At 42.0% G+C, this 15086-nt stretch overlaps 1 protein-coding gene across 1 annotated transcript in view; it reads right to left on the bottom strand.

The window, feature by feature from the left end:
- Positions 1-3788: 3788 nt before the first annotated feature.
- Positions 3789-15086, bottom strand: part of BCL2 (B-cell CLL/lymphoma 2) — a 169575-nt gene continuing 158277 nt past the window's right edge. Inside the window, exon 3 of the mRNA XM_012645282.1 lies at positions 3789-9186. Within this exon, the coding sequence (XP_012500736.1) occupies positions 9052-9186 (135 nt within the window). The 3' untranslated portion in view covers positions 3789-9051. The remainder of the gene's footprint in view (positions 9187-15086) is intronic.

Genomic DNA, 15086 nt, shown 5'->3' on the forward strand with positions numbered 1-15086 from the left:
AGGACATTCTACCCAAAAACCACTGAATACACGTTCTTCTCATCAGCTCATGGGACATTCTCTAAGACTGACCATATTCTAGGACACAAAGCATGTCTCAAAAAATTTAAAAAAATAGAAATCATACCATGCATCTTCTCAAATCACAGTGGAATAAAAACAGAAATCAACCCCGCTAATCACTTGTAAATGTTGAGAAATATCATCTAGGATAAAACGGGGGGTTGAAAGTACGCATTTGAGGAGTAAAAGGAAAAATGCCAATTTCCATATTAAAGAAGAACTTGTTTCTGTCTTTTTCTTACAGTGTTTGAGAGTCAAATCATTATGATACTTAGATTCCATTGTATACATTTTATAGTTTGTATACAGTTTTATCTAGATTTTTATATATGTATCTCTCTTTCAAAAGACAGTCACTAAATTGGCCCTGGAATGGTTCTGTCTGGAAAGTCCTCTGCTTTTGGTAGGAGGTTGATGGGGACCTGAGATTTAACCCCCATGGTGGCATGTGTGGTGGGACACCGGAAAGCACAGTCACTCTAAACCCACTGCCTTCTCTCCTCTTCCCGTAAACATGGGGTGGGAAGACCAACTAAATCTGTCTCATCACTTTTAAAATGTATTCAATTCACATTTTCATCCCCCATTTTATCCCAGATGACATTTTTAAATTAACGTTTAAAATGAGTAGCTTCTCATACTTTTCTACAACAAAGGTTAAGTCTATGCATTTTAATAAATTTTAGTGACCTTAAGCCTTTACTTTTTTGTTTCTGGATTGAGTAATTATTATAATAATTATTATTGTCCAATTACCTGTTTCCTTGGTGCTGCAGAAAGATGAATTTAAATAAAAAGCCCTGCTAGGTAGTATCTGCTGCCTCCTCTGCACACCTGCCCTTCAGTTTACAGTAAAGTCTGAAGGATTTGCCAGGAGGGACTTCCAGTTAAGTGTCTTCTGACAGGTTGGTTGGTGTGCCACCTGAACGAAGTTTGAAAGACATGTTCCACCCTCACACGTATTAAAGTTGGCATTTAATTTTTAAAATTTAAATGCAAATAGTTGCTAAGGATAATTTCCAATGCATTGTTAATAGTATGAAAAAGAAAATTGTCCCCAAACTCTCTGTGGCAGAACTTTTTTGTATGATGTAACTTATAACCCCGTCCACCATGAAGTAATTGTGATTCCTGATAAAATGCTTGGGTAATTTCCGGATACACTTTAATAGGATTAAGAATTGCTGAGAAGTTAGGGTTCCCCACTCAGCTATCTTAAACCAGGTCACCTGGGGCCCAGCCATTCTTTTTTTGTGGTGTCTTTTTTTTTTTCTGTATGTCTCTTTCAAAAGAGAACCTTTGAATTGGCTGGCTTACTGGGAGCCTCTTCCCTTGAGGACAGTTCAAAATAGAATTTGGATGCATGCTAATAACAAGTTTGTCTGGAAAATTATTTTAACAACTGACATTTTAAAATAGATTTGTTACATCACTTTTTAATAATATACAGTGGAACATAAATACCATAATGAAGTGATACTCAACATCCTCTACATGAAAAATATAGAAGTTATTTTTTCACATCTGGAAAGTTTACATTTTTCCTTTTGTGCCTCTAATTCATAATTCTACCCCCCATTATCGTAATATGATATTTCTTACAACTGAAGTTTAAAATTGATGAACCCGTGATAATTTTCTATAACAAAAGTAAGTCTATGAATTTTTTTTTTTTGAGACAGAGTCTCACTGTGTTGCCCGGGCTAGAGTGCCGTGGCGTCATCCTAGCTCACAGCAACCTCAAACTCCTGGGCTCAAGCAATCCTTCTGCCTCAGCCTCCCGAGTAGCTGGTACTGCATGCATGTGCCACCATGCCCAGCTAATTTTTTCTATATATATATTTTTTAGTTGTCCTATTAATTTCTTTCTAATTTTTAGTAGAGACGGGGTCTCGCTCTTGCTCAGGCTGGTCTCGAACTGCTGAGCTCAAACAATCCGCCCGCCTTGTCCTCCCAGACAAGGGAGGACAGCTAGGATTATAGGCGTGAGCCACCACGCCCGGCCAGTCTATGAATTTTTGAGACCATAAGTCTTGACTTTTTTGTTCCTGGGTTGATTGAGTAATTATTACAACTATTTTTATTACTTGATTGATAAAAACGTATAAATATGTTACAATTTTGACAAATAATTATTAAATATAAAATTTAAATTTTATTGGAAATATACCTCTTAAGATATATGGGGCTACTTTGTCTCCCCCTCCATAAGAAGGACATGTATCCATAAATAGAAATTACTTATTGCCAGAAAGAGCTAGGGTTCCCAGCAAGTCTATTCATGTTTTTCATTGTTATGGATGAAAGTTCTGATGAGCATTGTTCATATAATAACTACATGGGAGTGGAAGGAGTTTTGTTATAGTTATCTTCCTCAACTCTTTGAATTTCTGAGTTATATTCCAAAAAAATCACATAAAAAAAAATCTGTTGGCTGTCTTGACTAGGTACTCTTTCAATTTTGTTGAAAGCAAAGCACTGGAAAAACAATTTACAAAAAGATTTTCTCCCCAGTCATTAGAGACAATATAGCCCCAGGATTTCAAATCATGCCTTTTGGTAACCTAAGGATTTTAACACGCCAGGGCCATCCCCAGTGGTGTGCAGGTAACTTTTGCTCATTTCCATGGTGTAAATGCTTCTACCACAGCCAATTTCAAGCTACCAACCTGACTTCACTGACATGCACTTGGGAAGACGTGCACAGTTGTCTCTGCTGGCCAGTGCGAGGCAGTCCCTGCCACTACTCCAGTGCCTCACAGTAGGATTCAGAGAGGGCGAGCAGTGTGCCTCCCTTTTAAGAAGTTTGACAGATGACCGTGAAAGGCGAGTTGGGTGAGGAGAACTGGTCTGATTTCCAAGGTGTTCTCAAGGAGATCAGTTTATGAAAAAGTACCCATGGGTGTTAAGAACCTTGGTTCTTTTAAGCATCCCATGCCTGGGTACCTCTTGGAAAGGCTGTGTGTCCCCAGGGTTCCATATGCAGTAGTTTGGAGACCACCAATTGAAAGCACAGAGCAGGGCCCTGTGGAGTGAGGCACGCCAGGGCTCAAATCCTGCCTCTATAACTTATGATGTTTGAGAACTTGGGTATATTAATTTGTGAGTCTCAGTTTTCTCCTATAAAATAGGAGAAGCCAGTACCTACCTTCCAAGGTTTGAGAACAAATGGTAGCACACACACAGTGTTGCAGTCAGCAGATGTTCAACAGATAGATGTTACTACCAGAGTCCTTTTAAGTGAGTCTAAGAGAAGAGACTTGGAGTGTTGAGGCTTAGGGTATCAGGACACAAACTAAGTGGGAAACATTGGATCCCTTGTAATTTAGGATTTACTTGCTCCAAAGCAAGTGGCTGCTTTGGTTATCTAAAAATGTTAACTTCAAAATAGAACTTTCAGCTTGTTTCCCTCCGTTTCATACAGCCTTTCATCTTAGGGAATGCAGAGGATGCGATCTCCAGTCTACAAGGAAGAACACACCCATCAACAACTGTGGCTCTCTCAGGGAGTAGAGCTCAAGACTGGTCCATCTTGGACATAATGAGGAGAAACAAAGAAACAAAAGGGTCTCCTTCTAAGGTGGTTTTACCTGTAAGGCAATCCCTTGACCTGAGGGTGGTGGTTTTACTGGCTTGTTAAGAAGGCTTTTCAAAGTCTTGTTTAACGATGATGAATGGCAGGGAAAAATCATGTGCACACATTATAAACAATTCCAGGGCACAACCAATATCTCACACTGTACTTTATTTTTCTTCACAATATAAACTGGAAACACAAGGAAAGTTTAATGGTAATGTGACTTTTTCCAACAACACAAACAAAGTGCCATTATACTTAATGGTGGCCAACTGGAGACTTATTTTACCTTAACTATGTAAAGTATGCTTACCATATATTTTTTTTGTGTGTATAGCACTGCAGGATTATCAGCCACCCCTAAAAAGTATCAATCTTAAAAACAGCCATGGCAGGTAAAAGTATGAAAATCTTGGTAACAAAAGCTTTCAATACAAAAACACTTATTGTACACTTATTTTATTTAAAACAAAAATAACCGTAGTAACTCAAAACAAAAACAAATCTTGGTTGAGAACTTAAGAAGATATCATAATAAACACAATCACCAAAAGAAAGTTTTCCCCAAAGAAATTTAATCTTCTATCACTCCTTCAAATCCTACCCTGGAGGGAAAACCTTAATGAAATGAGCTATCTGGAGGGTCCACTGCAGATTTCCCAAAAGGTTTAGGTATATGGCATTACTGAGTATTACACTATAGTCATATTTATTAACAGTCCCAGGATTTTTTAATTAAGCTAGCCTTTCCATCTTCCACGAGTATTTTTGTCTTCTATGCTGAGCTTGGTAGGCAGAACAACCTTGTTATTGATGGGATGTTGGCTTTAAGTTATTTTTCTAGGGTAGTGAAGATGAATTGGTGCAATACCATCTATACTCCATCTGGTTTTCTTTGTGCCCAGTGAGATGCATATTTCATGGTTGTTCAAGGTCATGGTTGTCCAAAGACATGGAACAGAATGATTCATTGGGTAAGGCTAAGGGACTTGTATTATCACTTACCCAATTCAGTTTAATATTGTTTTATTTAATCTCATTTTATTAAAATTTTTTTCCTGTATTGTGCATAATAAGCATTTAGAAACAGATGTCCCTGTCAACCAGAAGGTTGCCATTAAATATCCTATTGGTTAAAATTGCAAATTTATTGTTTAAATATCTATTAGACATATCCAGCTTGAAATGTACACCATTGCACTGCCAAACTGCACTGCACTTCGGAATCTAAATGTTTTACCACAGAACTTCAAAATGTTTCTCATTTGTCACATCGACCCTACTGAAGGTACCTCATACCCTACAGCTCTGGCTATTCTGAAAACTTCCACTTGCTGATCCAAACTTGGGGATGTTTTACATTTAAAAATTCTTCCTCCCTCCCACTCCTGCAACAAATGTCCTTTGTGCCATAATAATTAAAAAAAAAGAAATTCCCTGAAAGATCCAAATTGAATAACAATAAAGATCTGATTGGAACCTTCATAAGCCTGACAATGTAGAATTGTATTTTTTAAAAAGTGTGTAACCACATTTGTCTGGGCTGCAGAAGACACCGCAGAATAAGATCAGAATAGAATTTCAACTGACTCCCTAATTTCCTTAGAAGGGCTTGTATTTCAAGCCCTTCCTGTTTTTCTCTGATAGAGTAGGTGTACATTTCTAACTATAAGTGATAAGAAAGTATAAAAACAACCACTGCTTTAAAAGTTCAATTGGAATTAGTTTAAGTTCACATTTATAAATGATTTATTTGAGGATAAGTTTCATTACAAATATAGACTATTTGCAATTCTGTTCATTCAATAGATACTTGATGTGAAAGCTAGACCTGTGTTGGGATTGCCCTAATTATGTACATTTAATCTTGATTATTATAACTCCTCTTGATTTATAATCACTTCCTAATTTTTCCCACTGGGCCAGAGCTAGGCCTTTAGATGGTAAGCAATAAGCATTTACTAATGAAATAAAAGTCACATGTAAATGGAAGGCCACATCTGAATATCATAGATAAGTGAGCTGGGGCAGAGATGCTGGTTTTTTGTTTGAACTAAATCAAGGTGCTTCCTTAATTCCAAATGTGACTTTTATCCAAATCTTAAGACTACAAGAATTGTCAGCCCCTGAAAAATCTTCTGGGATGAACTGTTTGCCGTAGAATCCGTCAGTTGCCGTTTTGGTCTCTTAGGGGACTTGTGCAGAGAGGGCTTGGGAGGATCCAGAAGGTTCTTAGATGCTCTTCTCCTTGGGGCTCTTTTTAGAGACCCGACTCCAATTTGGAAAGTACGTGTGCTCTGTTTAACTCTAAGCCTGCCCAACACAAAGAGGAGTAGTACTTACAGAGGACTCCCTTTTGTTTATAAAGGGGAATTAAGATGCAGGAGTGACCCCCCTTCTCAATACGAAATATGGATGGCTCTCTGTTGCCCAGTTGCAAAATAATTTGATACCGTGAAAAAAAGGAGGAGGAAAAATATGACTAGTTGAGGCTTTTATATACATTCATTTCTTCTAACATGTTTTAACAATAAGAAAAATGCAACATCAACTACTCTTAGAGCGAGTGCAGCCACAATACTGTACAGTTCTGGAGTCGGGTGGCTGGCACATTTATCATTAAAACCAGATAACAAAACCCCACAGCCAAAGGAAACCAGCCAGAAGTTAGCTCCCCCCGTAACTTTTTTTTATATATACATTTTTCAAATACTCTGTGGATCCCATTTGAACAACAACAACAACAACAAAAGACAAACAGGCTTTATATTAAAAATGTCCATGTTCTTCATTGTTACTTCTAAAGCAGCTTGGAGGATCTTGCCACTTGGAGTGTACTGCAAACTGACTCCACTAAAATGATCTTGGCAGGATAGCAGCACAGGATTTGATATTCCGTATTCATCACTTTGACAATGTAAACCTTTCATAAAATAATATTTTGCTTAAAAATTAGCATCATTCAAGGGTCTGATCATTCTGTTCCCTGAGGCCCGCCAGGGAGGTCTGGCTTTATACCACAGGTTTCCTGCTTTCTCGGTGGAGTGTAACCGCCACTGCAGTTCAGGAAGGCCCAATAGGAGAGCCGTGGAGACCCCTGCGGAAGGAGGGCAGGAGGGCTCTAGGTGGGCTTTGCTGATTTCAGGCCACGTAAAGCAACTCTCTAAAGGTCAAAACCACCATAGCCAGATTTTAATTCTCTGGCCATTTCCCATCTGGATTTTCAACTGAATGAACCTCATGGGTTTAACCAAACATGCATGTAATCCTAAGTAACATGAGTTAAACGCTGGATTGCCCAGGGACAAGTAAACCTTCAAGAAACAAGGTCAAAGGGACAACAGATATATCCATCACAATAAACAATTCTGTTGACATGGAAATGCACACAACTTGGTTAAAACAAAGCTCCTCAGTGGCCAGTGAAATCCAGGGTCTCTCAGGTAGCTGAGACTCAGGGCTCATCTCACCTTCTCAGAAATGCTTTTGAAGAATCAACAGACAAAAATCTCAAATGGAAATTGATCACTTTTGCTAACGCATGATGTAGAGGCCATAACTAAATACAATTTCTTTGAAAATGCTGAGATGCATGTATCTTTTTTTAAAAGCAGCTTTCGAAATATCAACCACAGCATTAAACAATGAACATAGTACATTCCAGAGTTAATACAGATAAATGGTACATAATGTGATAATGCCACAAAGTTAATGCACAAATGTCTCAAGGCTGACTCTAAACTTGAAAAAAATACTTTCTAGTTTATTAGCTGGAGATTTCTCTTCTTTCTCTACTTCTCTATAGTTTTCCACCTTTTTAAAAAAAAATTTTTTTTAATGCCCCAGATGTACAGATTATCCCCATATTCCACACCTGGAACCCTTTTTATTTTTCTGTCAAGTTTTCAAATAAAACCAAACTACAATGACAAGATAATGTTTTACATGTAATTCCATAGCCATAGGTCAATTAATCCATGACACCTCATTTCAACGCTTCCTTTAGGATTTATGACCCTCCCCAAAGTCATTTAAAGCCTTGCTTTAAGCCGCACACACGGGCGGGCTGATGGCCGCACAGCCAGTGCGCATGTGCCGTGGCCAAAATGGCAGCCGCCATCTCCTCTCATGTTTCGTTTCCGTGGAGGCTTCCCAGCCTTCACCGTGTCCCTCTGCGAGGAAAGGCACAGCGCCTCTGTTCCTTCCTTCCACAGTGATACATGTCTTAAGAAGAGCCGTGGCTTCCAGGTTCCACGTGAAAACGGGCCTACCTGGGGGGCCTCCCCGGGGAGCAGGCCCAGGCCCAGCCACTCTATTGCTGTTTCTTGGCAGTGGAATCCTGAGCTCCGTCAGCTTCCAAACATTCAGAGGCCACACTGCTCTGTTTAACACCCCTGGAGGAGGCCCACGAGTGCCCAGGCCAATTTCCAGGACCAGGCCTCCGAGCTGGGACGCAGGGCAGGTTCTGCAGACTGGGGTCTCTAAAAGCAGGCACTTGTGGCGGCCTGTTGCTCTGGGTAACTCTTAGCCTTTCTGAAGCTGAAGACGTCGCTGAAACGCTCAATTCTTCAAGTTCCAGAGGATCATTTCCTACTCAGACAGAGCCAGTATTGGGAGGAAGAGGGGTGTTGCGTATCTAAAATATATGATTATACACAATCAGGGCTTAAGGTACTGGATGATATTGTATAAATTGCTAAAATGCTTCTCGGCACAATTGGTAGCTTAAAAAAATACTTTCCTATGGTTTAAGGGCATTTTTCCCATCAGCTGTCCTTCTGCGTGGAAATCCCGGAGGGTACCGCGTTCATCTGAAATTCCCAACTTTTTTCCTCCAACCAGGTATGTACCACGTGAGTTATATGCAAAGAGTCTGTTCTTCAGGCCAGGAAAGAATGGACTTCCTCCCAGCAACCTCCCTTTATTAATATCCCAGCCCCCAGGGCAAAGAAATGCAAGTAAAATGAACACCTTCTCCCCAGCCTTCCCCGACAGTCAGGTCTTTGTCCATGTGTCTGCTCCTCAGATGGTGAGTTAGTCCAGCCAACAACATGGAAAACAAATCTGTGTTTATTGGCACCGGACACCCAGGTGGAGCCACACGAAGTGGTGCTTTGCAATTCGTGGTAGGGCTTCCAAAGACAGGAGTTTCGATGGGACTGTCTTAAATAAATAAATCTTTTTTCTTAATAATGTAAAAAATAAATGATATTTCCCTTTGGCAGTAAATAGCTGATTCGACATTTTGTCTGAAAGCTGTTGTGTGTGTGTGTGTGTTATTTATTGTTTTTTTTTTTTTTTTTTTTTTTTTAGAGCACAGCTTTGTTACATGGTACATCACTGACAATGCATATTATTTCTACTGCTTTAGTGAACCTTTTGCATATTTGTTTGGAACAGGCGTGTTGACTTCACTTGTGGCCCAGATAGGCACCCAGGGTGATGCAAGCTCCCACCAGGGCCAGGCTGAGCAGAGTCTTCAGAGACAGCCAGGAGAAATCAAACAGAGGCCGCATGCTGGGACCATACAATTCCACAAAGGCGTCCTACAGTGGGGGGAGAGGAGGGAAGAAAAAGAAAGAGTATTAGAGATAGCAGGAATGCCACCCCACTGAGAAAGAGGCGTCCTGCCACAGCAGCCTGGGCACCTTCACAAGGGCCAGAGGGGAAAAGAAAAACACTCTTTGGAGAGCATGATTCAGAAACCACTTTTTTCACTCATTCAAGAAATATTTATTGAGCATCTGTTCACTTGCTGGGCACCTTAGCAATACAGTAGTGCACAGAATAGACTAAAGGTTCCCACCTTTTATCTAGTGAAGCACCATAGACAGCAAACAAAATAAATACATCATATTAATAGTATGTTAGAGAGCGGCAAGTGCTAAGGAGAAAAATAAAACAGCAAAGGCAGTTAGGAAATATTGGAGGTTTTGCAATTTTAGCTAGCATGGCCATTCACAAAAATAATAAAACGCAGCAATGACGACGACTGTCACTCCTTTATCGAGTGCTTGCCATACGCCAGGCACTGTACCGAATGCCTGACATGCATTATTTTACTGAGTCTTCATACCAATTTTAGGAAGTCATTTTATTTGTTCCTGTTCTGAAGATGAAAAAACAGACTCACAGAGTTTAGGGGACTTGCCCAATAAATGGCACAGCCAGCTTTGAAGCCAGATTCAAACCAGCCCCTTCACTCTGCTGGTGCTGAGAGCAGGTAGCCTGGCGGGGTGCTAGCTGGTGGGTAAGGAAGGGCGGGGTGCCTGGCCCCTGAGGTTGAAAAGACAGTTCTCCCAGTGAAATGGAGCTGTTGGAGGGTTTCTCTTGAGAGTGGCTAGACTGTCCGCCCACCACTTTGCATTTAACTAAAGTTGTGAAATGCACAAAGCACGTGCTCGGTGAGGTGTCCCTGGACACGCAGGTCCCTGAGGGTAGACGAGAGCTTCTGCTTTCTGGTCCTATTGCTGCATCTGAAGTTGGGGGTGAAGTATGTTGTAGCAAAGTTCACCCTCTGGATTGTCTTAGAGTGAACAAATCATCGAGTGCTCATTTCCTAGATTTTGGAGAGTTAATGTTTCACATTTGGGCCCAATGAATATTTGGACAACTCCCTGTATGAATATTTGAATGTATAAATCAGCAAATGGATGCTTTTCACTTGTTGTGATTTATTCAGGTAGGAAGAAGAAGACAAGGCATAGTTCCAGATTATTCCCAACAACCCTGAATCAAAACACATGATTTTATTATAGGAAACACTAACAATACTATGACTCTGGGCACTGCTGTGAGGAGGAAACTCTGACAATGTTCACAGTGATTTTTGTCTACCTGGGGCAAGTTCTGCAGTAGATGGACAAGGTAGCTGTGCATGGTCTTGGTACGTTGCAGGTGCTTAGTAAATGTTCAATGATTGATTAAAGTTTTCTGAATTCAGTCATTGGTTTGAAGTCTGTCTTTGGCCTAACACTTCACCCAGATACTTGTTAATCTGTTTGAAATTATTCCTTCCATATGTAACAATCTCTTGGAATCCTGCAGAAGTCTTGAGGGTTTAAGACATTGTTAGGGGAACGTCCCATATTATTACACATAGATTTAGACAGTTACTTTTCATGTGTGCATAGTAGTCCATCATATATATGTCATACTTTATTTAGCCAATTCCTTATTTAGGCTGTTTAAAAATGTTGCTGTTATAAACAATATCATGATATAGTTTTGTACATAAATTGTTATCTACTTGTTCAGTTGTTTTTTTGAAATAAACTCCTAGAAGTGAACTCGGTCATCATAATTGCTTCCGGCAATGATGAAGGACCGGTGTGAGCCACCCTCACTCTCTTGTGGGGTGCCCTGTGACCAACAGCACCTTTTGCAAAAGGTGGGCAAGCGTTAAGGTCAGCGGTTCACACTGAGGGTGATGTGCCTCCCACAGGACATTTGGCAATGTTTGGAAACATTCTGGTAGTCATGATTTGGGGTGAGGGCACTACTGGTGCTAGTGGGTAGAGGCCAGGGATGCTGTTCAACATCCCACAATACACAGGGCAGGCCCACCACAAAGAAGTATCCAGACCCCAAATACCAATAGGGCCGACGCTGAGAAACCCTAGTTTAAAAGATACGCTGTGATCACAGACCACCGGAGAACGAATGGTCCATCTGGTATGTCACCAGTGTTGGGCAGATTAGCACAGGTTGATTAGTTACCCCCGACAAGTAACTGCACTCCAACAAGTGGGTGCTCTGTATCTTCAGACGTACCAGACTGACTTTTACCAGGAGAGGGCGTAAGGGTTTTCTTCTTCTTTTTTAATATCTATTGCTAAAAATTTTTAAATTTGAGTCTTAGAAAATTGAGGCAATGGACATAAATGAGATACGTGTTTAGTGCTCTTAGCACAAACCTGAGGTACAATCACGATTGTTTGTCCAGAAACACACCTCGAGGACTTCTTTACACTCAGGAGAAACTCCATCTCCTCCAAACACAGGGCAGGATCCCATAGACACAGCTTCAAATGTCAAACAGTCCCCCTTCCACACTTCTCTCTGAGGGACAGGCAGACCAAACCCTACATCAGCCCAGCCACAGGACACCCCGAATTCTTCAGGGCCCTGGCACTGGTTTGTCTGCAATTCAGCTTAACATCGAGAGGTCAATGGCTGGGCCCTGAATTCCTTGAGTCACCAACAGAGTTTTCTGAGGCAAAATCTGAAATGGACTAAGCCCCTGGCCCTTTCTGGACCGGGAGCATCTTAGGAACATGCAGGAATCAGGACAAACTCTGGTTGGCATTTTCTCCCAGTCTGCCTGGCACACAGTAGCAGGGGGGCAGAAGAAAGGCCTCCCCAGACATCCCTACGCCTCTGGAGCTGGCATAATTCCCTTTCACAACCTTCACCCCTCACACAAACAACAGTGCTGCTAATGGACCACACAGGCTGTTTCTGATGTGCATTATAAAGAAAAATGTCATTCTAGAGTGAGATGAGCTAAACTAGCATCTCTCGATCTGAAGCGCGAGCACAGAAGTGCTATTGAGTCCCGGGGCTGGGAAGGGCACTGGGTTTGGAGCAGTCTGGGTGAAGCCCAGGCTGCGATGTTTTATTCATTTATGACCTAGAGCATATTACCCAACCCTGAGCCTCATTTACTTCACCCATCACCACAGAATTGGTTGTTGGGAAGACTGGTGTAGGTCACTCAAAGCCGTTTGTGAATGCAATATAGGATGTGAACTAGCGGAAGGACGGACGCCTTGTTCTGGAGTCCGTGGTCCTGCACACCTGCTCGGACCTGCCCCGCCCGCACTGCCCCTCCAGGCTCTGCCGAGCCTGCTATTTCACAGCAGCAATCTCCTAGCTCCTCTCAGCTTTTGGTTCTGAAGATGGTCAGTAATTTCTACAGAAACTATGAATTAAAATGTGCACATTCATGTTCTGGTGCAAGACGGGAAGTGACGACACAGTGCCCATCTATAGATCTTCATAAATTATTGGTCAGGTTGAAGGACTAGGGGGCAAATCATTTAACCCCCTTGAGGTTGGATCTGGCCCCTCCACCTTGCCCTTCTGTGATTCCAAAGTGCAAAGGAGACCCCGTGGCTTCAGGACGGAATGTCCTAAAAGCTACTTTCGTAGAGTCTTCTTGCTTTTTCAAACATCCTGATTAGGGTGATTTTTGAAGTCTGTTTGAACAGTCTGTCATTATTTGTTTAACTTTGAAAGCTGTTTTAAATAAACACATGCTCATTTTATGTATTAAAAGCAACCCAGAGGGACAAAGAAAACCTGGGTCGTCCCCATGTGATTCAGACAAAATCCCAGGCTATATATTTAGGAGGCTCCGCGTCCCTCGCTCATGTCAGGACTGGCCGGGGCTTACCCAACATCAGCGATGCGCTCAGATCCCCCCAGAAGGGTTCCTTGTGCCTTTTGCAGGCCCCTCACGTTGGGTAGGCGGTGGGCAGGGCCCTAGCTCCGGCTGCTTTTTCGACAATGGCTTCTCCACAAACTTTAAATTCAGAGGCCACAGAGGCTCTAAGTTCCACCCGGGGCAGGATGGACAAACTCCCAGCCCAGCCTCTACTCTCTGCTGCAGGGTGGGAAACAAGCCAGGAAGGGGAGGACAGGACAGACCTGAGTCAGGTCTTGCTAACTCAGCAGAAGTATCCTCATCCCTCCTGCACTGTGACTGTGACTCAGTCATGGGACCACTCTCACCCCCTCTCTCCATCTCTTCCTCTCTCTGCCCCCCGCGAGAGGCAACACGCCCTCCAAAATTTTCCTTTTCCCCTTTAAAACCCTTCAAAGAGTTTCATTTAAACCTGATTCCAAATAAAATGAGATTAGAGAAACAAACCGGTTAGATTGGCAAAAGCAGAAGAGGGTATTGATACCGAGTGCTGAAAAGGATGAAGTGGGGTGGGCTGGGGGTCCCCAAAGCCCTACACCCAGGCAGAGGGGAGCGGAGAGACCTTGAGAATTGGGCAATGCATATCTAAAGCCTTTAAAATATGATCCTTTGGTTGGTAATTCCACCTCTAGTTATTGATCTTGAAAAACGAATAAAATGCGCAGGTTATTTACAATAGCATGAACCTAGAAACAACTGAAATGTCTGAAATACAATTGGTTAAATGGCTTATGCACAGGAGTGCTGTTCACCCATTAAAAGTCATACCCTATATTTATTTTTTGGTAAGGAAAGATGTTCTTAACACTACACTGAGTGAAGCAGGACAAACAGTATGCAAAACATAATTCTATTTTTGTAAAAACCTAACACATGTGCACGCGCGTGTGTGTGTACACATGGAAAAAAAAGAATATAAGGACAAATGCCAGGATGTTAAGAGTGGTTACCTTTGAAGGCAAGAGTGGGTGTGAAGAGATGGTATTTATGAGGCTATTATGACTTTTTTTCTTAGCTGTACTGTCTAATTTTTATACAAAAATATGTTTTACTGTTTATGAAGTATATTTTAGAATATACTATATGTAATAATGATATATGCTTAAGTGCTTATTGCATCTGGGGAAAAAAAAAAACTCAGACTCCATAATTTAACAGACAAAAGTACTGGGATACGTGGGCTCCCAGGCAGGAGCGCTTGGCCCAAATGCACACAGCGATCCTGGGGGAAGTGGACTCCTTCTTAGACCCAAGCCCAGAACAGCTGTCAGGAGCTCTGCCCAGCTATATCAGTGTCTGCAATAAGAGGTTCAGGCTCTGAGCTCAATGCTGATTTTCAACTCTCTTTCTACACCGGGGAAATCGAATTTCAGCTACATTCTCCAATCTTTGAGCCGACTGTGCAAGCAGGCACTATATAATCAAGGGGAGATTGTAAGGGGGAAAAGCCATCCTGTCCTCAAAGAGCTTACAGTCTAGAGAGGGTCACGCCTCCGCGTGCACATCTAAACTAGACTAAATCAACGTGCGCCACCACTGTGCACACTTCGGAGTGGAAGGTCCCGTCAGAAGAAGAAAGTAAAATGAAAATGAGATGGTGCCAACAGAAAATCAGACACTGCACTCAGACTCCTTCGATATTTTCTATTTTTCATGCTTTATCATTTTGTCTCCATGGGGATCTCCTCTTTCATGACAATCTTAGGGTTAGGGAAGAAAAAGAAAGGAACGGGTGAATCAAAGTAGCAGAAAACTTTGAGCTGGAAGGAACCTCAAGGTATGTTCAGATTTCCTGCCCTGGTGTAATAATGCCTAATAAAGAAGCAGATACGCGGTGGACGGGGAGTGTAAACTCGGGGTTTCACTTGCCTCCTGCACTTCACAGGTTAGAACACTGGCGAGCAGCTGGTTCATCTGTCTCCCTGGGAGCCTCTCCCTGCCTCCCTCGCCTTGCTCTCCCCCTCCCCGCCCTTCTTCTCTGCCCCAACCTTGACTCCACCCCACACGATCCTCATCTGG

This window comes from Propithecus coquereli, unplaced genomic scaffold, assembly GCF_000956105.1.
Source record: "Propithecus coquereli isolate 6110/MARCELLA unplaced genomic scaffold, Pcoq_1.0 Scaffold229, whole genome shotgun sequence".
Taxonomy (NCBI): domain Eukaryota; kingdom Metazoa; phylum Chordata; class Mammalia; order Primates; family Indriidae; genus Propithecus; species Propithecus coquereli.